Source organism: Tamandua tetradactyla, chromosome 20 (genome assembly GCF_023851605.1).
Source record: "Tamandua tetradactyla isolate mTamTet1 chromosome 20, mTamTet1.pri, whole genome shotgun sequence".
In the NCBI taxonomy this organism is placed as follows: Eukaryota; Metazoa; Chordata; class Mammalia; order Pilosa; family Myrmecophagidae; genus Tamandua; species Tamandua tetradactyla.
The window spans coordinates 11275610-11299375 of NC_135346.1; the positions used below are offsets into that span (position 1 = coordinate 11275610).

General features: G+C 36.2%; 1 protein-coding gene across 3 annotated transcripts in view; it reads left to right on the forward strand.

Moving 5' to 3' along the window:
• The window catches only part of RAD50 (RAD50 double strand break repair protein), a 286023-nt gene that overhangs the window by 230493 nt on the left and 31764 nt on the right, over positions 1-23766 (forward strand). For all 3 annotated transcript variants that reach the window (XM_077138398.1, XM_077138399.1, XM_077138397.1), the window contains exons 14-21: positions 10247-10436; positions 10845-10971; positions 11395-11588; positions 12925-13035; positions 13453-13545; positions 13619-13732; positions 20338-20465; positions 22342-22566. In XM_077138398.1, the coding sequence (XP_076994513.1) occupies positions 10247-10436; positions 10845-10971; positions 11395-11588; positions 12925-13035; positions 13453-13545; positions 13619-13732; positions 20338-20465; positions 22342-22566 (1182 nt within the window). The remainder of the gene's footprint in view (positions 1-10246; positions 10437-10844; positions 10972-11394; positions 11589-12924; positions 13036-13452; positions 13546-13618; positions 13733-20337; positions 20466-22341; positions 22567-23766) is intronic.

Consider the following 23766-nt stretch of genomic DNA (forward strand, 5'->3'; position numbering starts at 1 on the left):
ACATCGCAACGATTAGTTGTAGAACAGATTTCAGAGTTTGGTATGGGTTACAATTCCACAATTTTACTTCTAGCTGCTCTAAGATACTGGAGACTAAAAGAAATATCAATATAATGACTCAGGATGGATTCACAACTGTTTTTTTTTAAATTAATTTTAAGGTTTTTTTAAAAATATGACAAACACAAACATTCTTAACATATGATCATTCTGTTTTATGTTTATAATCACTAGTTCATAATATCATCACATAGTTGTATATTCATCATCATGATCATAGAACATTTGCATCAATTCAGAAAAAGAAATAAAAAGACAACGGAAAAAAATTCATACATGCCATATCCCTTACCCCTCCCTTTCATTGATCACTAGCATTTCGATCTAACTTTATTTTAACATTTGTTCCCCCTGTTATTTATTTTTATTTCATATGTTTTACTCATCTGTTGATAAGGTAAATAAAAGGAGCATCAAACACAAGGTTTTCACAATCACACAGTCACATTGTAAAAGCTGTATCATTATACAATCATCTTCAAGAAACATGGCTACTGGAGCACAGCTCTACATTTTCAGGCAGTTCCCTCCAGCCTCTCCATTACATCTTGACTAACAAGGTGATATCTATTTAATGAGTAAGAATAACCTTCAGGATAACCTCTTGACTCTGTTTGGAATCTCTCAGCCGTTGACACTTTATTTTGTCTCATTTTGCTCTTACCCCTTTTGGTCAAGAAGGTTTTCTCAATCCCTTGATGCTGAGTCTCAGCTCATTCTAGGGGTTTTCTCTATTCCTTGATGCTAAGTCTCAGCTCATTCTAGGATTTCTGTCCCACGTTGCCAGGAAGGTCCACACCCCTGGGAGTCATGTCCCATGTAGAGAGGGGGAGGGCAGTTGACTGGAGAAAGAGAGGCCACATCTGAGCAACAAAAGAGGTTCTCTTGGGGGTAACTCTTAGGCCTAATTTTAAGTAGGTTTGACCTGTCCTTTATGGGGTTAAGTTTTACATGAACAAACCCCAAGATTGGGGGCTCAGCCTATTGCTTTGGTTGTCTGCACTGAATATCGAATTCAGTTTGGGGAAGTTGAATTTTCCCCCCTTCCTCACCATTCCCTGAAGGGAACTTTGCAAATACTTTTTTATTCACTGTTCAAATCACTCTGGGATTTATTGGGGCATCACTCTGGACAAACCAACAAAATCTCATGCCTTACTCAGAGTTCCATGTACTTACGGTGTTCAATTAAGTTGTCTAGATAAGTTATATTAGGAAATGCAGTAGTCAAAATATAAATTTTGTACAAATAAACATTTTTTGCTGTAGTCTCAAGTTAAAATCTTAAAATATTAATTACTATCAATTTTCCACACCCTGCAATAATGACATTCCTTTGTTCTTCCTCATGCAAAAAAAGTTGTATATTTAGTCACTATCATTATACACTCTAGGCATTCCTAGATTATACCATCTCAGTCTTTATCGTCTATCTTTCTTTCTGATTGCATTGTGCCCCCAGCCCTCCTCCCTCTATCATTCTCACATTCAGCTTCATTCAGTGTTTTAACATAATTGTATTACAGCAGTGGTGATAGTGGACATCCTTGTCTTGTTCCTGATTTTTAGGGGGAAAATTTTCAGTTTTTCCCCATTGAGGATGATGTTAGCTGTGGGTTTTTCATATATTCCCTATATCATTTTAAGGAAGTTCCCTTCTATTCCTATCCTTAGAAATGTTTTCGACAGAAAAGGATGTTGAATTTTGTCAGATGACTTCTCTGCATCAATCGAGATGATCATGTGATTTTTCTGCTTTGATTTGTAGATATGGTGTATTACATTAATTGTTTTTCTTATGTTGAACCATCCTTGCATACCTGGGATGAATCCTACTTGGTCATGATGTATAATTCTTTTAATGTGTTGCTGGACTTGATTTGCAAGAATTTTGTTGAGGATTTTTGCATTTATATTCATTAGAGAGGTTGGCCTGTAGTTTTCTTTTTTTGTAATATCTTTGTCTGGCTTTGGTATGAGGGTGATGTTGGCTTTGGAGAATAAGTTAGGTAGCTTTCCCTCCTCTTCAATTTTTTTGAAGAGTTTGAGCAGGATTGGTACTAATTCTTTCTGGAATGTTCGGTAGATTTCACCTGTGAAGCCATCTGGTCCTGGACTTTTCTTTTGGGGAGCTTCTTAATGACTGACTCAATTTCTTTACTGTGATTGCTTTTTTTTTTTTTTTTAATTTTTTTTAATTAATCAAAAAAAAGAAAAGAAATTAACACAACATTTAGAAATCATTCCATTCTACACATACACTCAGTAATTCTTAGTATCATCACATAGATGTATGATCATCATTTCTTAGTACATTTGCATCGATTTAGGAAAAGAACTAGCAAAACAGCAGAAAAAGATATAGAATGTTAATATAGAGAAGAGAATTAAAATAATAATACTAATAAAAATATATATATATATAAAAAAAGGAAAAAGAAAAAACCAAAACAAAAGATACAAACAAACAAAAAGCTATATTTCAGGTGCAGCTTCATTCAGTGTTCCAACATAGTTACATTACACTTAGGTATTATTGTGCTGTCCATTTTTGAGTTTTTGTATCTAGTCCTGTTGCACAGTCTGTATCCCTTCAGCTCCAATTACCCATTATCTTACCCTGTTTCTAACTCCTGCTGGTCTCTGTTACCAATGATATAGTCCAAGCTGATTCTCGAATGTCGGTTCACATCAGTGGGACCATACAGTATCTGTCCTTTAGTTTTTGGCTAGACTCACTCAGCATAATGTTCTCTAGGTCCATCCATGTTATTACATGCTTCATAAGTTTAGTCTGTCTTAAAGCTGCATAATATTCCATCGTAGGTATATGCCACAGTTTGTTTAGCCACTCGTCTGTTGATGGACATTTTGGCTGTTTCCATCTCTTTGCAATTGTAGATAATGCTGCTATAAACACTGGTGTGCAAATGTCCGTCTGTGTCTTTGCCCTTAAGTCCTTTGAGTAGATACCTAGCAGTGGTATTGCTGGGTTGTAATCCATTCTGCCATTCTATGTCTTTTGATTGGGAAATTTAGTCCATTAACTTTTAGTGTTATTACTGTTTGGATAATATTTTCCTCTACCATTTTGGCTTTTGTATTATATATATCATATCTGATTTTCCTTCTTTCTACACTTTACTCCATACCTCTCTCTTCTGTCTTTTCGTATCTGACTCTAGTGCTCCCTTTAGTATTTCTTGCAGAGCTGGTCTCTTGGTCACAAATTCTCTCAGTGACTTTTTGTCTATAAATGTTTTAATTTCTCCTTCATTTTTGAAGGACAATTTTGCTGGATATAGGAGTCTTGGTTGGCAGTTTTTCTCTTTTAGTAATTTAAATATATCATCCCACTGTCTTCTAGCTTCCATGGTTTCTGCTGAGAAATCTACACATAGTCTTATTGGGTTTCCCTTGTATGTGACAGATTGTTTTTCTCTTGCTGCTTTCAAGATCCTCTCTTTCTCTTTGACCTCTGACATTCTAACTAGTAAGTGTCTTGGAGAACGCCTATTTGGGTCTATTCTCTTTGGGGTGTGCTGCACTTCTTGGATCTGCAAATTTAGGTCTTTCATAAGAGTTGGGAAATTTTCAGTGATAATTTCTTCCATTAGTTTTTCTCCTCCTTTTCCCTTCTCTTCTCCTTCTGGGACACCCACAACACGTATATTTGTGCGCTTCATATTGTCATTCAGTTCCCTGATCCCCTGCTCAAGTTTTTCCATTCTTTTCCCTATAGTTTCTGTTTCTTTTTGGAATTCAGATGTTCCATCCTCCAGTTCACTAATTGTAGCTTCTGTCTCTTTAGATCTACCATTGTAGGTATCCATTGTTTTTTCCATTTTTTCTTCTTTATCCTTCACTCCCATAAGTTCTGTGATTTGTTTTTTCAGATTTTCTATTTCTTCTTTTTGTTCAGCCCATGTCTTCTTCATGTCCTCCCTCAATTTATTGATTTGGTTTTTGAAGAGTTTTTCCATTTCTGTTTGTATATTCAGCATTAGTTGTCTCAGCTCCTGTATCTCATTTGAACTATTGGTTTGTTCCTTTGACTGGGCCATATCTTCAATTTTCCGAGCGTCATCCATTATTTTCTGCTGGTGTCTGGGCATTTGATCAGATTTCCCTGGGTGTTGGACCCAGCTGGTTGAAAGGTTTTTCTGTGAAATCTCTGGGCTCTGTTTTTCTTTTCCTGCCCAGTAGGTGGCGCTCGTCTGTCTGCGGGTCCCACCAGTAAAAGATGCTGTGGCTCCTTTAACTTGCCAATCCGAATCTCGCAGTCGGCCCGGGAAACCGTGCGTGGAGTGGGGGGTCGCCGGCCGCCGCGGCTTGGGGGAGTGCCGGTCCAAATTGCCCACCTGGCCCGAGACGCCAAGCGTGGCGGGAGGGCCCCGCTATCCAACGTTCCCAGTCAGGCCGGGGAGCCACGTGCGTGGAGGGGACCCCAGTCGCCAGCTGCCCCGGCCGGGAAAACGCACGCCCCTCGGGTATCTCACCGCAGCGGATTCTCCCTGCCCGTTCAGCCGTTCCAGAATGGGGTACGCTGTCTTTTTGGTCTCTGTCGTGGCTCCGGGAGCTGTTTCTATTGTTTCTGTTTCTTTAGTTGCTTTTCTGGAGGAGGAACTAAGACCCGCGCGTCTTACTAAGCCGCCATCTTCTCCGGAAGTCTGTGATTGCTTTTTGAGGTCATCTATTTCTTCTCAAGTCAATGTTGGTTGTTCATGCCTTTCTAGGAAGTTGTCCATTTCATCTACATTGTTGAATTTATTAGCATAAAGTTATTCATAATATCCTGTCATTACTTCCTTTATTTCTGTGGGGTCAGTGGTTATGTCTCCTCCTCCATTTCTGATTTTATTTATTTGCATTCTCTCTCTTCTTTTTGCCAGTCTCACTAAGGGTCCATCAATTTACTGATTTTCTCATAGAACCAATTTCTGGTTTTGTTGATTTTCTCAATTGTTTTCATATTCTCAATTTCATTTATTTCTACTCTAATCTTCATTATTTCTTTCATTTTGCTTGCTTTGAGGTTAATTTGCTGTTCTTTCTCTAGTTCTTCCAAGTGGCCAGTTAATTCATCTATTTTTGCTCTTCCTTTTTCATACAGGCATTTAGGGCAATAAATTTCCCTCTTTGCACTGCCTTTGCTGCATCCCATAAATTTTGATATGTTGTGTTTTCATTTTCATTTGCCTCGAGATATTTCCTGATTTCTCTTGTAATTTCTTCCTTGACCCACTGGTTGTTTAAGAGTGTGTTGTTGAGCCTCCATATATTTGTGAATTTTCTGGCACTCTGCCTATTATTGATTTCCACCTTTACTCCTTTATGATCTGTGAAAGTGATTTCAATCTTGTTAATTTATTGAGACTTGCTTTCTGACCCAGCATATGATCTATCCTTGAGAATGATCTGTGAGTGCTTGAGGAAAAGGTATATCCTGCTGCTGTGGGATGTAATGTTCTATAAATATCTGTTAAGTCTAGCTCATTTATTGTATTATTCAAGCTCTCTGTTTTTTTATTGATCCTCTTTCTGAATGTTTTGTTCATTGATGAGAGTGGGGAATTGAAGTCTCCAACTATTATGGTAGATGTGTCTTTTTCTTTTTTCAGTGTTTACCTTATGTATTTTGGATCATTCTGGCTCGGTGCATAAATATTTATGATTGTTATGTCTTCTTGTTGAATTGTTCCTTTTATTAATACATAGTGTCCTTCTTTATCTCTTTTAACTGTTTTACATTTGAAGTCTAATTTGTTGGATATTAGTATAGCTACTCCTGCTCTTTTCTGATTGTTATTTGCATGAAATATCTTTTCCCAACCTTTTACTTTCAACCTATGTTTATCCTTGGGTCTAGGATGTGTTTCCTATAGAGAGTATATAGATGGGTCCTGTTTTTTAATCCATTCTGCCAGTCTGTTTCTTTTGATTGGGAAATTCAAGCCGTTAATATTTAGTGTTATTACTGTACGGGCAGTACTTTCTTCTACCATTTTGCCTTTTGGATTTTATATGTCATATCTCATTTTTCTTCTTTTTACTTTTTACTGATAGTCTTCATTTCTATACTCTTCTCCACACCTCTCTCTTCTGTCTTTTCTTATCTGTCTCTACTGCTCCCTTTAGTGTTTCTTGCAGAGCTGGTTTCTTGGTCACAAATTCCCTTAGTGAATTTTTGTCTGCAAATGTTTTAATTTCTCCCTCATTTTTGAAGGACAGTTTTGCTGGATATAGAATTCTTGGTTGGCAATTTTTCTCTTTTAGTAATTTAAATATATCATCCCACTGTCTTCTCGCCTCCATGGTTTCTGCTGAGAAATCTACACATAGTCTCACTGGGCTTCCCTTATGTGATGGATTGTTTTTCTCTTGCTGCTTTCAAGATTCTCTCTTTATCTTTGACATCTAACATTCTGATTAGTAAATATCTTAGAGTATGTCTATTTGGATCTATTCTCTTTGAGGTACGCTGCACTTCTTGGATCTGTAACTTTAAGTCTTTCATAAGAGTTGGGAAATTTTCAGTGATAATTTCCTGCATTTGTTTTTCTCCTTTTCCCTTCTTTTCTCCATCTGGGATACCCACAACACGTATATTTGTACATTTCGTGTTGTCATTCAATTTCTGAGTCCCTGCTCATATTTTTTTCCATTCTTTTCCCTATATTTTCTTTTGCTTGTCAGATTTCAGATGTTCGTCCTCCAGTTCACTAATCCTGTCTTCTACATCTTGAAATCTGACATTGTCAGTTTCCGTTGTTTTCTTCATCCCTTCTACTGTGCCTTTCATTCCCATAAGTTCTGTGATTTGTTATTTCAGACTCAATTTCTTCGTTTTGTTTATTCCTTGCCTTCTTTATATCCTCCCTCAATTCATTGAATAGATTTTTGATGAGGTTTTCCATGTCTGTTCGAACATTCTGAATTAATTGTTTCAACTCCTGTATCTCATTTGAATTATTAATGTGTTCCTTTAACTGGGCCATTTCTTCAATTTTCCTAGTGTGGTTTGTTATTTTTTGCTGGTGTCTGGGCACTTAATTACCTTAATTATGTATTCTGGAGATTGTTTTCACTTTTTTTTTTCCTAGGATTTTCTTGCTGGATGACTTTGTTGTCTGTCTGTTCTTTGACATTCAGTTCAGCTTATTCTAGTCCTCTAGCTTAGGTTTTGTTTAATTGATCAGAATTTTTCAATTCTTGCTTTTTTTGTTTCTTGCCCTGCCTGTATGGTGCCTTTCCCCCATCCCTTAGGAAGGTCTACTTAGGTATTATAGACCCCAGTCAGAATTTTCTACACCAAACTGGTCTCCTTTCAGGAGGAGTCATCTGCGTCAGTTTTCCCTGAGGGTGAGACCCAGCAGATGAAAAGGTTTTCCTATGTAGTAGTCTCTGGACTCTGCAGTTTTTCCTAACTTCAGCCAACTCTCCCTGCTGGAGGCATGGTTGAGACAGAGGAGAGGTTGTAGTTTGGCTTTAATCACTTCCCTTTTCTTCCAGACCCTGGGGTCTGAATTCCTTGAGGGAGAGATTCCATCTGACCTGGACCCCACCCCTCTCTTGGGGAAGGCACAGGCTCCAGACAAGCTTAATTCTGCCTATGCCTGGGGCAATTGGAGCCTGAGAAGCCTTGCAGCTGTATCCAAAGAGTAATCAATCCATAGAAACACAGCCACATAAGAGAAAAAGAAAAATCGCTTTCAGAGTAGGACCCTGTTCCTCAGGTTTGCTAATTAAGAGCTTAAGTTTGTACATTGCTCTGTGTATCTCCGGGTCGTATGTGCCCCCTCCTTTCCTGCAGGGCCCAGACCTTTTCAGATCCAAAAAAACCTATTTTTTTTTCGTCAGCCCTGCCCCCTCTGCACCAGGACAAAAACCAGCGACCTCCACTTTTACTCAAGGTTCAGCTGAGCTGGGGGCCTATTTTTAATAGTCAGAATTTGTTAATTGCACAATTGGCATTTGGATCCGCTCAGCCCCTGTTGCTAGTAAAGTCTCTTTCCTTTCCCGTCTGGGAAGCAGCCTGTGGTGGAGGGGCACTGACCACTGTGGCTTGGGGAACTCACGGTTCTGGGGGGGCTAACAGCCAGTCCAGCTGGTCCAGACTGGGGTACACTGTATGTCCAGTCACTGACATGGCCCCAACAGTTGTTCTGTACTGTTTCTGGCTATTAATTAGGTGCTCTGGAGGACGAACTAAATCCCACACCCTGCTAAGCTGCCCTCTTGGCTCCTCCGGATTGACAACTTTTTATATCTTAAACCTAAATAGCATTTGGCTGACTGGGTTTGTTTGTTCTTTTCTTCTTTTCTGTCATTTTTTAAACTTCTCATTTTAGACTTAGAAAACTTGCCAAAATAGTGCAGAGAATTCTTGTGTACTCTTCACTCAGCTTCCTATGTTAACAGTTTATATAGTCATAATACAATTATCAAAACTAGGAAATTAACATTTATATAATATTATTAACTAAACTACAGCCTTAATCAAATTTTAGCAGATTTTTCATTAGTGACCTTCTTCTGTTTCAAGATCCTATTCAAGATGCCATGTTGCATTTAGTTATTTCTCCCTAAGCTTCCTGTCATCTATAATAGTTCCTCAGTCTTTTTGTCTTTTCATGATTTTGATATTTTCAATTAGTCTGGTCAGTTGATATATATATATTTTTTTACTTTGAAATGATTTTTAATTAGGTGATGTGCTGGAAGCTTTTAAATTATATTAGCAATCGTGTAATTTATTCATCATAAAACCACAAAGAATACCAGATTAACCATAGAAGACAAATATAGGATGCTTAGGGCAAGTAGGAGTGTTGGTTTCGAAGAGGGAAGGAATACAGTGAAATCTCAAAGTTGGAGCTGATACTGAGTTATTCTTAACTGATCAGTGAATTTCACAAAGGTCTTACAAGATTGCTGTTGAGTGAAGTGCTCTCTCTGAATACAATAGTCATGCATAAAGGTTTTTCCAAAGGTAAGCTTAGTATTCTCAAGTGTGGTCAGTTAATTGTTTTGTTTTTTTAACTGGGCAAAGAACTTTATTATAATCTTTGCAAACTTACTCCTAGGCTTCTTCAGCTTAATTAGCTGCAAAGAATGAAATTGTGTATAAGCAAAAACTGGAAAGAGCTGCAGTGTCCAAGGGGCTTGAGCTTAAAAATTAAAATTAGGGATGTGGATTTGGTTAGATCCATAAACAAAACAATTTTGAAAAGCAGTTTTAATACAAATTAGCAGCTCCAAGTAATTTCAACTTCTGTCTTAAGTCGACTCAGTTCAATTTGCCTCATTCACACGATCTGAAACTTCATCATCATCATCCTCTCTAGTAGCAAGTGGTACTTTTCCATCCACAGATTGTTTGGGCACAGCTTCAGCCAATCTCCTTAAAGTAGTCAGACTATCAGCATCAAGCTAGTTTAAGATGCTGGGTAACATTTCTGTCAGCTGCTTAGTCTCAACATGACCTGTAACAGTAATAGCAATCGCTGCTAGAGTTGCCTGAACTTTAGGGTTGTTAAAATAGATCACTGTTCCTTGGTTTGTAAACATATTAACCTTTTCAGCACTAGAGATATTGTTTACTCCTAATTTCTTTAAAGAGAAGTGAAGTTTTTTATTATCTGTTGTAGCTGTTCTGTGAACCACCTTCTTTCTGTGAGCAGCTCTTTCCCACCAGTGCACACTTGTGTCTAGTTTGGCGAGTTTCTCCTGGTTCATGACAGTTTCTTTCATCTTTTGGGAGTGGAAATGGGGCCATGTGGGCCTCTAGGGCTGGTGCTCAGAGGGTCTCAGACCGACCAGCTGAAACCAGGTGCACACATGAGGCAATGCAAGATCCGTTTAATTTTTAAAATGTCTCTCAATAATAATCAGTCTTTCAAACAACATCTAAAGGAGAAACAGGATGTTTGCTGGATAGACTCAAAAATATCTCTACTAAGATAGTGATTGATTACAAAGAAAAAAATAAATTCACAGTGGAGAAACCTGACTGCTAAGTGCTGATAATCAGCGGTTATTGATGCAACTGTAGGCATTGACCCACTGTCTTGATGTCCCTAGAAGGATAAAACATCACTTCAATGACACTTGCCTAAATTGCGTAACTGTGATATAATTGTGAGAAAAAAATCAGCCTGTTTTTAATTTTTTGTTTTCTTTTAAGGCAAAGTATAGTTGATTTGAAAGAGAAGGAAATACCTGAATTAAGAAACAAATTGCAGAATGTCAATAGAGACATACAGCGCCTAAAGAATGACATAGAAGAACAGGAAACACTCTTAGGTACAGTAATACCTGAAGAAGAAAGTGCTAAAGTATGTCTGACAGATATTACAATTATGGAGAGGTTCCAGGTAAGTTTATTGTAGTTTAAGGCAGAATAAAATGTATTTCCATGGTGGTTTGAGTATGAAGAGTTAGAGTGTTAAACCACAGTAGCTATTATCGGGTACAGATTGTGTATGCAGTTCCCCATCCTGAATTTCCTTGTTCTTAGGGTACAGCTGCTGCTTTTGCATTCCTGAGTTCAAAAATTTTTATTCAAAAATTATGGAAATTAAGAAATATTTGTTTGTTTTTCATTTTTAGTCTGTTTGCTTTAGTTTATATCACTTGATTTACTGAAAATTTCATTTTTATCCTTTGAAACTATGCTAAAATTATATCTGGAAAACAGTTATTTAAGTGTGGATTTTAAAAAATAATTGATAATAGCAATTCTTGAAGATTTTGAATTATGATAACTTTGTTATATTCTTAAGATGGAACTTAAAGATGTGGAAAGAAAAATTGCACAACAAGCAGCTAAGCTACAAGGAATTGACTTAGATCGAACTGTTCAACAAGTAAACCAAGAAAAACAAGAAAAACAGCACAAATTAGATACAGGTAATATAGTCTTTTTCCTCATGTGCCATAAAGACTTGAATATTCCCAGCTTATATTTCTTCCCATAAATTTTATCTCCCTTACATGGTCAAGGAATTGTCTTTGTTCCTTGCGTCCAAAGTACAGTCACTCTCTTTTCTCAAAAACGTCACTTTGCACAGCAGTTGAATGATGAGAGAGTATCAGATGAGCAGTTGTCTTTCTCACCCATACCTTCTATGAGCCTCATCTGTGAGTGGCTGGAAGAGGGGACCACAGGAAGGTTGGCTGGAGGGGTTCTCGTTGCACTTCTGTTGCAGTGGGTGGGACCTGTAGAAACTCAACCTTTGCGGAATTCATAGACGTATAAAAACTGGAAGGATGCTACTCATGATATTTTCTGTTTCCTTACATAAATCACTGTGCCATTATGTTTTCATATAGTGTCCAGTAAAATTGAATTGAATCGTAAGCTTATACAGGACCAACAGGAACAGATTCAACACCTAAAAAGTACAGCAAATGAACTTAAGTCAGAGAAACTTCAGATATCCACTAATTTGCAACGTCGTCAGCAACTGGAGGAGCAGACTGTGGAATTATCCACTGAGGTTCAGTCCTTATATAGAGAGATAAAGGTAAGAACATTAATATTTCATTTGCTATTTAAAATTAGTTCAGAGTTTTAAAATGTTCTTTATTGGTGTAGTAGCTAGAACTACAGTTACTAAGAAGATCAAGTGAGAATGGTATAATAATGTTTGTGGCTCCGGGTGACAAAACTTGTACTAATAGGTAAAGGTTTCTGGGAGAAGGATTTTCCATGATAAGGAAGAACTAGCTGCCTGGTTAAGTAGTGAACATCTTATTATTGGGATTGTTCATGCAGTGGCTGGATAGCTCCACTTAAGATTCCTACTTAAATGGGAGGTTTCTTTTATCTACAAATTCTATATCCATGGCATAACTGCCTCTCAGTCATCTACTCTCCATCCATTTGATTCCAGAAGTATTCTCAGAATCTTTCCCAATACAGTGAATAGGCATTAAGTTGCCTCATGAAATGGAACCCATTTGTTATCCATTATCTATATTAATGAAACCCAGGACTAATCAATCCAGTTTATAAACAATTTTAGGAACAACAATCTTCTCTAAGTTTTCATAATTACACACTCAGAAGCACGAATGTATTTCTGAATCTGTTATTAATTATTATAAATGTTTAATTTTTATATAATTTTTTACTGTTTTTAAAGCACTTTGACATTAAAGCATTCAATGTCTCAGCAACCCTGTTGAGCTAGGTAACTAGACCCCCTTTTTAAAGAAAATGAAATTGAGACTCACAGATGTCATATGACTTGCCCAAGTTTATGCAGCTAATAAGAGGCAGGTTGATTTTCAGGTAGGTCTTCTGATGCCTAAGACATTTGACTTTCTACCATACCATACCACTTCCCATTATGATAAAATATACCTACATTGAAGTAATGCTAAAGATAATTGTATCTGCCATTATAGATTAAATTTCAGGATCTCAAAATGCTTGAGGATCATTGTTTTGAACAGTACTTATCATATAACTATGTAGTAAAAATGCCCTAAGGCCAAATTATACTGATCAGTAAACCAGTTTATTATTTGAATGCCCCCTTCCTTCCCAAATATGTGTGGACACACCAACATCAATGTACTAGTACACTTTAATTTCCACAATATATCTGCTTTGCCTTTGCATTTACTGTCTCTTATGACCCTGGACAGGTCATTTGCTGTACCTGTTTGTTCATCCACAATGTAGGGATGAAAATGATGATACCTTCCTCACAGGGTGGTTGAAAGGAGCAAGTGAGTTGATTTTTAAAGTGTGGCACATAGTAAGTGCTTTTAATTGTGACTATTAAGTTTGACACCTAAAATAAGAAAATGGAATGATATACAAGTATGACTGTTTCTTTTTAATATTTTTAGGATGCTAAAGAGCAGGTAAACCCTTTGGAAACAACATTGGAAAAGTTCCAGCAGGAAAGAGAAGAATTAATCAACAAAAAAAATAAAAGCAACAAAATAGCACAAGATAAAGTAAGTATTCATATGTATGTTTACTTATCAAATATGTGTTAAGTTATTGTTATGTTTATAGCAGCATATTGGACACTATTATTTCATAAGAAATTAAATAACAAAGATAGTATTTTCAGATGTGTGATACAATTTTGACATTAGAAATTCTTGTTAAAATAAAGATTAAACTTAAATTATTTTGCTTCTTGGTCTAAAATAGAGAGTTAAAATTAAAAGAACCTTGGAGACCATTTAATTCAATCTTATAGGTGATAAAGAGATTGTTTTGGGATCATAGAATTTGGTGGTGGTTCAAACTGAAACATAGGTCTTCTAACTTTCAATCCAGTGTTTCCATTACCTTAAAATAAGGCATTTCCTTGGGAATAAATCTTGATCCCAATCATTGTAAATTTAATAACTCTTTTTCCACAGCTGAATGATATCAAAGAGAAGGTTAAAAATATTCATGGTTATGTGAAAGACATTGAGAATTATATTCAAGATGGGAGAGATGACTATAAGAAGGTAATTTAAAACTTTAATTTATTTATTTGGTTATATTCTTATTTCACACACTTAAGGTATTTTTTTTTTTTAGCAAAAAGAAGCTGAACTTAATAAAATAATTACTCAACTAAGTGAATGTGAGAAACACAAAGAGAAGACAAATAAAGAAATGGGAATCATGAGACAAGATATTGATACACAGAAGGTAGGTCTTTCTGCTAGTGGCTTATGGTTGTTTACAGTATCACTTAATACCAATAACATTTTTTATTTTCCATTTTTTACTTTTATTTTCAATAGAACATCCAGTGAGAAGAAATGCACATAGTAGAGAAAAACAATTCTAATAATTTTTTTCTTCCTCCCATATTTTTCATTTTTATTTTCAATTGAAGGCCCTCTTGGTAAAAGTTCATAGAAGCATAAAGTTAAGTTTATCTTCCCTTTTCCTAAACCCTAGTCTCACTCCTAGATGTCATTACTGTTAACACTTTCTTGTTTGCGCTTACAGAAATTTTTTATTCATATACCAACAGATAGATACGTTATGTATATATATAAATATATAAATGTACAGATGAGAACATAGTGTCTATATTATTCTGCTCTTTTTCATTTAATGCAGTTGGATCTTTACAAATCAACTCACAGATCTATCACAGTATTTTAATAACTATAAAATATTGTTTTATGTATACACCATACCTTACTAAGTTGACTACTTTTTTCCTTATTGCAAACTTTGTGGCAGTGAATATCCTTTTATATATATATATATATATATATCTCTGTATCTTAATTATACTAACTTGTTTTTAACTACTATAAATTCATAAAAGAGAGATTGAAGGCTAATGGGTTCTTAAAAGTTGTAAGAAACATACATTAAGCCACTTTTCCGTTGATTCCTATGTCATTTTCCCTATTAAGAAGATAAATTTCCACAGTATAATTAGAATCACATTAAGAAGCTTTATTTAGCATGGCTTACGTGTGCATGGAAATTATACAACATCATTTTTCCCCCTCTACTATTTAAACAAAATTTGCTACTTGAATGCTTTAATCATTTGATTATAAGTAGTAGTTAAAAATGAGCCAGATCAACTTCCTCTGGACATAGCACCAGGAATTTCAATATTGAAATTTGACTGATATGAAATATCAGTCAAAGGTAAATGGAATTTCTGTCTGATCTAATAAATGCTGAAAACTATAGATTTATGATGCGTTTATAACAAAATAATTATCACTAGCTTTTATATGTGAGTTACCTATATAAAATTATAATTTGTGAATTTGGTAATGGCTCCCCGTATACATAAATAAAGATCATTAAGATTTACTAGTCTATAGAACCCTTTTCAAGTTGCCCTTGAAAACATAGTGAATCATCTGTATTCCCTTTTGTATCTTATCCAACCTAGTTCCAGAAATATTTTACTAGGTTATCTACAATAGAAAATACCAAATATATTTAAGTTAATGAGAAAATGAGACATGGAAATAAGGACAAGAAAGTAATGAACCTGGAAAAAAGTAAATATATAAAATGTATATAATGAAGTCTAATTGCTTGCCAAAGATTCTAACAGTCAAAGAGAGGGAGTCACAATTAGTTAAGATTCACACTGTCTCAAAAAGAAACCAGTTTCTCTGGGTTTCTCTTGTACTGAGACCAGAGAAAAACATCTCCATAGGCCCTCATGGAGAGGAGGACGCTGCAGAGTAATAAGAACCATGTTGTTTTGGTTTGCTAGAGCTGCCAGAATGTAATATAACAGAAATGGGTTAGCTTTTGGAGATTTATTAGTTGACAGATTTTCAGTTCTAAGACTATGAAAATATCCAAATTAAGTCATCAATAGCATGCTACCTTCTCTGAAGAAAGGCCAACGGCATCTGGAGTTCTTCTGCCTCATAGGAAGGCCCGTGACCAACTGCTGGTCTTTTGCTCCAGGGTTTCTTTGCTTTCAGCTTTTATTCTAAGTTCTCTTCTAATGTCTCTATCCTCTTATGAAGGAAAAAGGACTCCAGTTGGGTCACATCAAAGTTGAAATAATCTAACCAAAAGGTCCCACCCACAATAGGTTTACACTCTCAGGGATGGATTAAAAGAACATGGCCTTTTCTGGGGTACATAACAGCTCCAAGCTACCACATCTCTAACAGTCTTCATGGGGCTTTTTTAAAAAGTGTGTCTCAACATCAATATCATCCTCAATAAGGTTTTTTAGAGGGTGATATGATTGAAGTCAGGAATAAAAGAGTGTTTAGAGAGCAAAGTTTCTTACACTAGGGTTACCATAAATTCATTTGGGTTTTTTCCATACCTAGCTTAATAACCAAGAGAAGTGAAAGTGTATGTCTATTTAAAAACTTGTACAGGAATGTTCATAACAGTATTATTCATAATAGCGAAAAAGTAGAAATAACCAAAGTATCTATCAGCTGATGAATGGATAAACAAAATGTGGTATAGCCATTTAATGGGATGTTATTTGACAATAAAAAAGATTGAAGTACTGATACAGGCGTACACATGGACAAATCTTCAAAATACAATCCTAAGTGAAAGAAGCCAGTCACAAAGTTCACATACTTTGTAATCCCATTTATATAAAATGTCCAGAATAGGCAAATTCATAGAGGCAGAAAGTAGATTATTGTCTGCCAGAAGCTTGGATAGCAGGGAAAGAGGAGCGACTAGTAATGATCACTGAGTTTCTTTGGTGGGTAATAAAATGCCCTGGTAATAAGCTAGTGGTGGTGGTGCACAACTTTGTGAATATACAAAAAAACATTGAGTTGTACACTTTAAAATGGTGAGTTTTGTAGCATGTGAATTACATCCCAACTTTTAAAAAATCGCCTAGGTTATTAAAAATACACATCTATGTCTATATTCCATACCAATAAATCAGAATACCTGGGGCTTGGGCTGAGGTTTGTATCTTATTTAAAGTTTTCTAAGTGTTCTACCACCTCTTAACTATCAGTCTCTAAGCCAAAGCACTAGTTAGTTTGCAGAGCTCTCAGGCAGGCCTCTTAGAAGTTGCATTTTTCTCAGATAACCCCTTTTTTTTTAAACTTTTTTTATTGTATAATATATATATATACAAATCAAAGAGGGAAAAAAGCAATAGTTTTCAAAGCGCTCTTCAACAAGTAGTTACAGGACAGATCCCAGAGTTTGTCATGGGCTACCATACCATCTTCTCAGATTTTCCCTTCTAGCTGCTCCAGAATATAAGAAGGTAAAAGGAATAAATATTTTGTTATCATCCCGATTGACTTTTCATTATTGTGAAAAATAAAATATATACAAAAATAATAAATTTCAAAGTACAGCACAACAATTAGTTTAGAACAGATTTCAGAGTTTGGGATAGGTAACATTTCCACAATTTTAGGTTTTTAGTTCTAGCTGCTCTAAGATACTGGAGACTAAAAGAAATAGTCTTTTAGCAATCATTCTCGTTTGTTAAACCCTGCCTTCTCTGTATAACTCCACCATCATTTTGATCTTTCTATCCCACTCTTTAGTGGTATTTGGTCTATGCCCATTCTAAATTTTTCATGTTGGACAGGGCTTTCAGTAACGAAGGCTAGGGAGACGGAGATGTCAGTAGGGTAAGGAACTAGCTGATGTTCTAGAGAGGCTGGGCCCTCTAGGTTTCAGGACTTCTCGGGTCCAGGGACCCATCTGGAGGTTGTAGGTTTCTGGAATGTTACCCTAATGCATGGAACCTTTGTAGAAGCTTGAGTACTGTCCCAGATGTTCTTTAGGATTGGCTGGAATGGTTTTGTTTGGGGTTTGGCAAGTTATAATAGATGGTAATGTCAGACAGACTTTTGATGGATATTCTGTTGCAGTTATTTAGCACAGTTCATTATAGGTACCTGGCATGTAGTTAATTCTTATGGTTCATTATAGGTACCTAGCATGTAGTTAATGTTTATGTTTCCTTTAGGTGACCAGTTATGTGCCTGAACTACCATCTGAATTGGGTGATTGGGGTTAAGTAGGAGCTGGTAAGCCTAACAGTAGTGTGTTTATATATTTATTTAAGCTCTACTTAATTTGGTCCACAAAATCATAAAATTCTAGAATTGGGATTCTAATAATCTGCCTCCCTTATTTTTCAAGTGAAGAGAATGGGAGGTAATCTGACATAGAAACAGAGGTGGAACTTGATCCTAGATTGTCAAATTTCTAGTACAGTAAAAAAATAATTCTGTACTATAACAACATCTGATTTCTCCCTCCCCTCCCCCAATACTTTATAGACTGTAGGTGGAATTCTCACTGCTTAAAGCAGAAGGGACAAATTCATCTGATAGGCCTTTCACTAGCAAGTATTGAGAGTGGCACTATGCTTTACATACACTAATTCTTAATACCTCTCTGTGAGAGGTGGTATTATTATCACCACACTATGAACAAATTAAGACTCAAAGAAGATAAAATTAATTTGCCCAAAGTCATCCACTTTGAAAGTAGTGGGCCTGGGATTTGTGCCTAAATCTACCTGACTTGAAAGTCTATGCTCCTTGATACTGTACTATTCTGGCTTTCAAAACTAAAGTAAGAGTAATAGAAATTGACCTAAAAGAAAGAAATACCTAGCTTTCTAGGTATTTTGCCTAGCCATGCAGGCAAACAGACTAGAAATAATATATTATTCCAAAATTCAATCTCATCTAAAAATGGGATAGTACCTTGAAGAGTCCTTTTGTTTGGTCATAAAAACAAATTCAGGGCGGGCAGTAGTGGCACAGTGGCAAAGTTCTTGCCTGCTGTGCCAGAGACCTGGGTTCAATTCCCGGTACCTGCCCATGCAGAAAAAAAAAAGCAAATTCAGGTGTTAATGTCAGATCAAAGCAGGCAGTAGCAACTTCCCCTGTATGTAATAAGGAAGAAATTCAAATGTAGTTCCTCTTGGAAGTGTCTTGGAGAGTCACAGCAGCTGTAGTGATACATTAATTTTCCTTGGCAACTAAGGCTATTTACAACCCTATCATTTTTGTTACTTTAAATGGCACATAATAATGCCTTTAAAAGATATGAATATATTTATATTATTTCCAGAAAAAATGAAAGTAATCTTACTGACAGTTTCCAGACAAATAAAAGCAAATTCTCTCTAAATAGTAATTCATAGATGGGCAGGGTTGGACTTGAACATTAAGTGTAGGAGAGAAGTCCTTGGCTTCCCACCCCATTCCTAACTCCAAATCCTTTCTCTTTGGTGATTACCCTGCCAGCAGGGGGGGGAGTCTCTTTACTGTTAGCAACAAGATATTGCCAAAGATCTGTCCTCCTTCCCACTCCATACAACTCTGAGTTTACCTCGGTTGCAAGGCCTTCTGCAGGAGTGTCCCATTTCCCTCTTTGAGGAGTCCTGACTCCAAACTTGGAATGAGTTTTCCATAGAGTGTTTTCTACACAAAGACTTATGTGAACAAACCACCATTGTTTTTGGAGGAAGTTTTTTTCCCCCAAATTCCAGAGTCAACTTTATAAATTACTTAATGTTTGTCCCTTAAGAGCATGGTTGTTCTATCTAGTTTGCTAGCTGCTGGAATGCAACATACCAGAGACTGATTGGCTTTCAATAAAAGGGGATTTGTTTAGTTGACATATAGTTCTTCATAGGAAAGGCAGCTAACTTTACATTGAGGTTCTTTCTTATGTGGGAAGGCACAGGGTGATCTCTGCTGGCCTTTTCTCCAGGCCTGTGGGTTCCAACAGCTTTCCCCGGGGTGATTCCTTTCTGCATCCCTAGGGCCTGGGCTGAGCTGGGAGTGCTGAGATGAGGTATGCTGAGCTGCTTGGGCTGTGCTATGTTGATCTCTCTCATTTCAGCACCAGCCAATTAAATCAAACATCATTCATTGCAGCAGACACTGCCAACTGCAGATGTAATCAGCAACAGATGAGGTTCACATGCCATTGGCTTATGTCCACAGCAATAGAACTAGGCACCTTCACCTGGCCAAGTTGACACCTGAATCTAACTACCACAGTGGTTCATTATAATAGCTAGGAAAACTACGAATAATCATGTTTTTGTTGTTGGTAAGTGATTGGGTCTTTTTTTTTTTTTTTCTTTTTTACATGGGCAGACATTGGGAAACAAACGGTGTTTTTTTTTAAGGACAAAACTATTCAACAAGAACAGCCACGTATTCAAAATTTCAGTTCTACCACATAGGCCAGGAAAAAGTCAAGAAACATACATATTTCTTCTGTGGCACTTCTTATTGCCTTGTTTACTACTTTTTGTCAGTGCAAAGGCAGAGAGAGTGTCTGAGGTGTACTTACAGTGTCCAGGAGTCTTGACACATGATAGGAGATAAATTTAACTAAGGAAAAAAAAGCGAAGAAGGACTTGGATAGTATTACTCTCTTTGATATTTTAGATCAATAGCCTCTAAAATGGGGTTCAAATATATACCTGGAGTTAGGTATAAAATATTAGAATGTCTAATTTTATAAATAAATTAATACCCAAAGCTGTATGCTTAAATCTTTCATTGTTGGAATCTCCATTTAGATCACGGTCGTGAAAGAACTTTAAAGCTGGGTTATAGGAGGTGTAGCAACTGTGACTATGAGAGGGAACGAACCATCCATATCCGATTAGTCCAGGCCTGGAGATTCTTTCACACTGGCTTATTCTCTGCTGTTAAGTTTAACATGATTCTAATTAAGACAGAATTAGCACTACTTGTCAGCAGTTACCTGTTATGAATCACTTTAGTAACATGGTCATTTTTGTTAACTGCTATAATATTTACATTTAGATACAAGAAAGGTGGCTACAGGATAATCTTACTTTAAGAAAAAGAAATGAGGAATTAAAAGAAGTTGAAGAAGAAAGAAAACAGCATTTGAAGGAAATGGGACAGATGCAGGTTTTGCAGATGAAAAAGTATGTTTTTAAAAATAGTCTTTAGTTTAAATAAAGGTCGTTATTATTGAAATGTAAAGAATATTAAATGTATCTTTTTTAAAAAGAATTTAAGCCTTCATCCTTGTGTTCCTTGAGACTTAGAGGAAGGTAGACACGGTTTTTATAAAAATGTATTTCATGGCCTTAAGAATTGAATTACGAAGTGATATAAAATTGTCATTCACACTCTGGTGATGAGCATTAGTTACTCAGTATTAAACACATCAGTCTCCCAGACCTCTGCTTGCCTGCTTCAGCAAGGTAGTGGTACAGAACATACAGGATATCACTGACAGTGCCGGAGTCAGAGCTTTGTGCAGTTTATAATATTAAAAGTGGAGTTACTGCCAGAGAAATGTGTCAACGGGGACAGCTTTTAGATTGTTCCAGTTGTAATTAATTATGTGCCAACTAGAGCATTTGTCTGAAAGATTATCCTGATCCTTGATCTGGTTTTATTAGTACTTATTGTAGTTACTACCTTCCTACTACAGTAGGGAAGGCTGTTCTTGCCTTAGGGATCCTATAAGATACAATATCCTGGTTTATGCTGAGGTACTATACTGGTATTAAAGGTTGTACTAGCCAAGTGCTTAGATAATTGAACTGCCTCAGTTGCTTAAAGCCAAGTCTCACTTTTGTTCATCCTTTTCTTGTAGAACTTTTATCTTCTTGACTTTACTCAGAAATCTGAGTCAAAGAATGCTTTGGTTTTTCTAAAAGGTGTAGTAAAGTGAAGTTTTAATTTCCTCTGTAACACCCAACAAATGGTTAATTATTATTTTAAATGGTTTAGCTATTTTAAATCTCATATCAAGGAAAGCAGATTTTAAAACTGGAGGAGCCATCATGTTAAGCCTTTTCATTTTTTCTGCATTAAGATATTGAGACCCAGAAAAATCACAGAGAAATTAAGATTAAAGTTACCACTGAGAACCTAATATCCTGGCACCTAAGCCTCAGTTCTTTAACACAATAATGTTAGTGTTCTCCATAGCAAGTTGTAAAAGTAAAGCTTTTACAAGAAACTTTTGAATGAAATCATTTATTTACTGCTACTAAAGACTAGAACTAGATATTTATATAATTCCTTCTGTGATTGGTGAATACGAATGCTTTGTTATATTCATTCAGACTATTAAGTACAAATCTTTCTTTAGCCAGAACAGAAAAGAAACAACAACAAAATGTAATCAGGCTAGCTCTCTAGGTGATGTTTATAAACTAAATATTTTAAGAGGAAGCTAAATAAGTGACTTTAAGTGAAGACTATTGAAACACGTTAAAATCTGTATAATCTACCAAGTTATCAGGAAAATTGGGTTATTTTACATATGGTCGGTATTATGGTTTTTAAATTAATGGAAGACATTGTTTCATAGAGGACACAAAATCTGTAATAAATATTACTGCAGAATATTAATACTTCATTTGATTTAGATAAAATTGTATTGCCTTTGACAGTGTGAATGATATAATTACTATCTTTCAGTTTTGGTAATTGTGCCTTCTCACCTTGCAATCAGAAGCTTGTGAATTTGTAACATTAATCACCAAGACTACTTTATAAAGATTAGTCAGTGTCTAAAATACAGGAACATTCTCGGTGGTCACAGTTTTTGAGGGTTCTTTGTTTAGCACACCAAAATCAGCTGTTTAAAAACTTTAATTCTACAGAGATTTTGAAAGCAGAGAATTTTCTTCGCTTCTGAAGCTTAAAAAGCAAGAATGAGAGACTGTTACCATATGCTGCTAATGGTTAAGGAGAATGCTATCTATAGAGATCTGTGGCTTTTCCATTTCAGATAGTTAAAAGTTAAAAGGTAGACCTCATTTGTCGTTTTTCTTTTTATAGTGAACATCAAAAGTTAGAAGAAAAAATAGAAAATATAAAAAGAAATCACAGTTTGGCATTAGGGCGACAGAAAGGTTATGAGGAAGAAATTATTCATTTTAAGAAAGAACTTCGAGAACCTCAATTTCGAGATGCTGAAGAAAAGTACAGAGAAATGATGATTGTTATGAGAACAACAGAGCTTGTGAACAAGGATCTGGACATTTATTATAAGACCCTTGACCAGTAAGTATTGGACTGGGGATTTGGTTCCCATTGCAGTGAATATCAACTGATATATTTTAATCATATTTTCCTCTACCACTTTTAAATTTATTTTATTAGAGAATTTGTAGGTTCATGAAAAACTTATGCAGAAAATACAGGGGGATGGAACTAATGGATATTTTGGAGAGGCTGCCCCTCTACATTTCAGGGCTTATCTAGTCCAGGGACCCACCTGAAGGTTGTAGGTTTCTGGAAAGTTACCCTAATGCATAAAACCTTTGTAGAATCTTATATAACACTGTAAATACTTTTTAGGGTTGGCAGGAATGGTTTGGGTTAGGGTTTGGCAAGTTATGTTAGATAGCAGTGTCTTTCTGACGCTTGGATAAGAACGACCTCCAGAGAAACCTCTTGACCTATTTGAACTCTCTCAGCCTCTGATGCCTTATTTGTTACACTTCTTTTCCTCCTTTTGGTCAGAATGGTATTGTTGATCCCACGGTGCCAGGGCCAGGCTGATCCCTGGGAGTCAAGTCCCACGCTGCCAGGGGGACTTTCGTCTCTGGATGTCATGTCTCACGTAGGCAGGGAGAGCAATGGTTTCACTTGCAGAGTTGGGCTTAGAGAGAAAGAGAGAGAGAGAGAGAGAGGCCACATCTGAGCAACAAAAGAGGTCCTGTGGAAGTGACTCTTAGGCATGTAGGCTAAGCTTCTCTGCTACATGCACAAACTTCACAAGAGCAAGCCCCAAGATCAAGAGCTTGGCCTATTTCATTACTTATACTTATACTTATTACTTCATAAGGCATTTCATATATAACAAAATCTGGGAAAAATATATATGTACATTTGTATACACATGTATACACCCATACACATAAACACACATATATGTGTTCACTTAAGTTATAAACCATAATGAGGGATAGTCAGGATACCATCCCCCACACCTAATCTAAGAACTCTACCAGTATCACTAACTGGCATCCACTACATGCTCTTCCCTTATCTCAACCTTATGTCTTCCCCATTTCCCATCCCTTTTCCATAACCACTAACACATATTTTTGCTTTCTCTGCTTTTATTAAAAGTAATTTTTTCATATGTTTGTTGTTTGTTGAGCTTTTTTAAAAAATGCTATTATACCTTATATGGTCTCCTAGGATTTGCATTTTTGCTTTATTTTTACTTAGCTGTATTGTTTGTGGCTGTAGTTC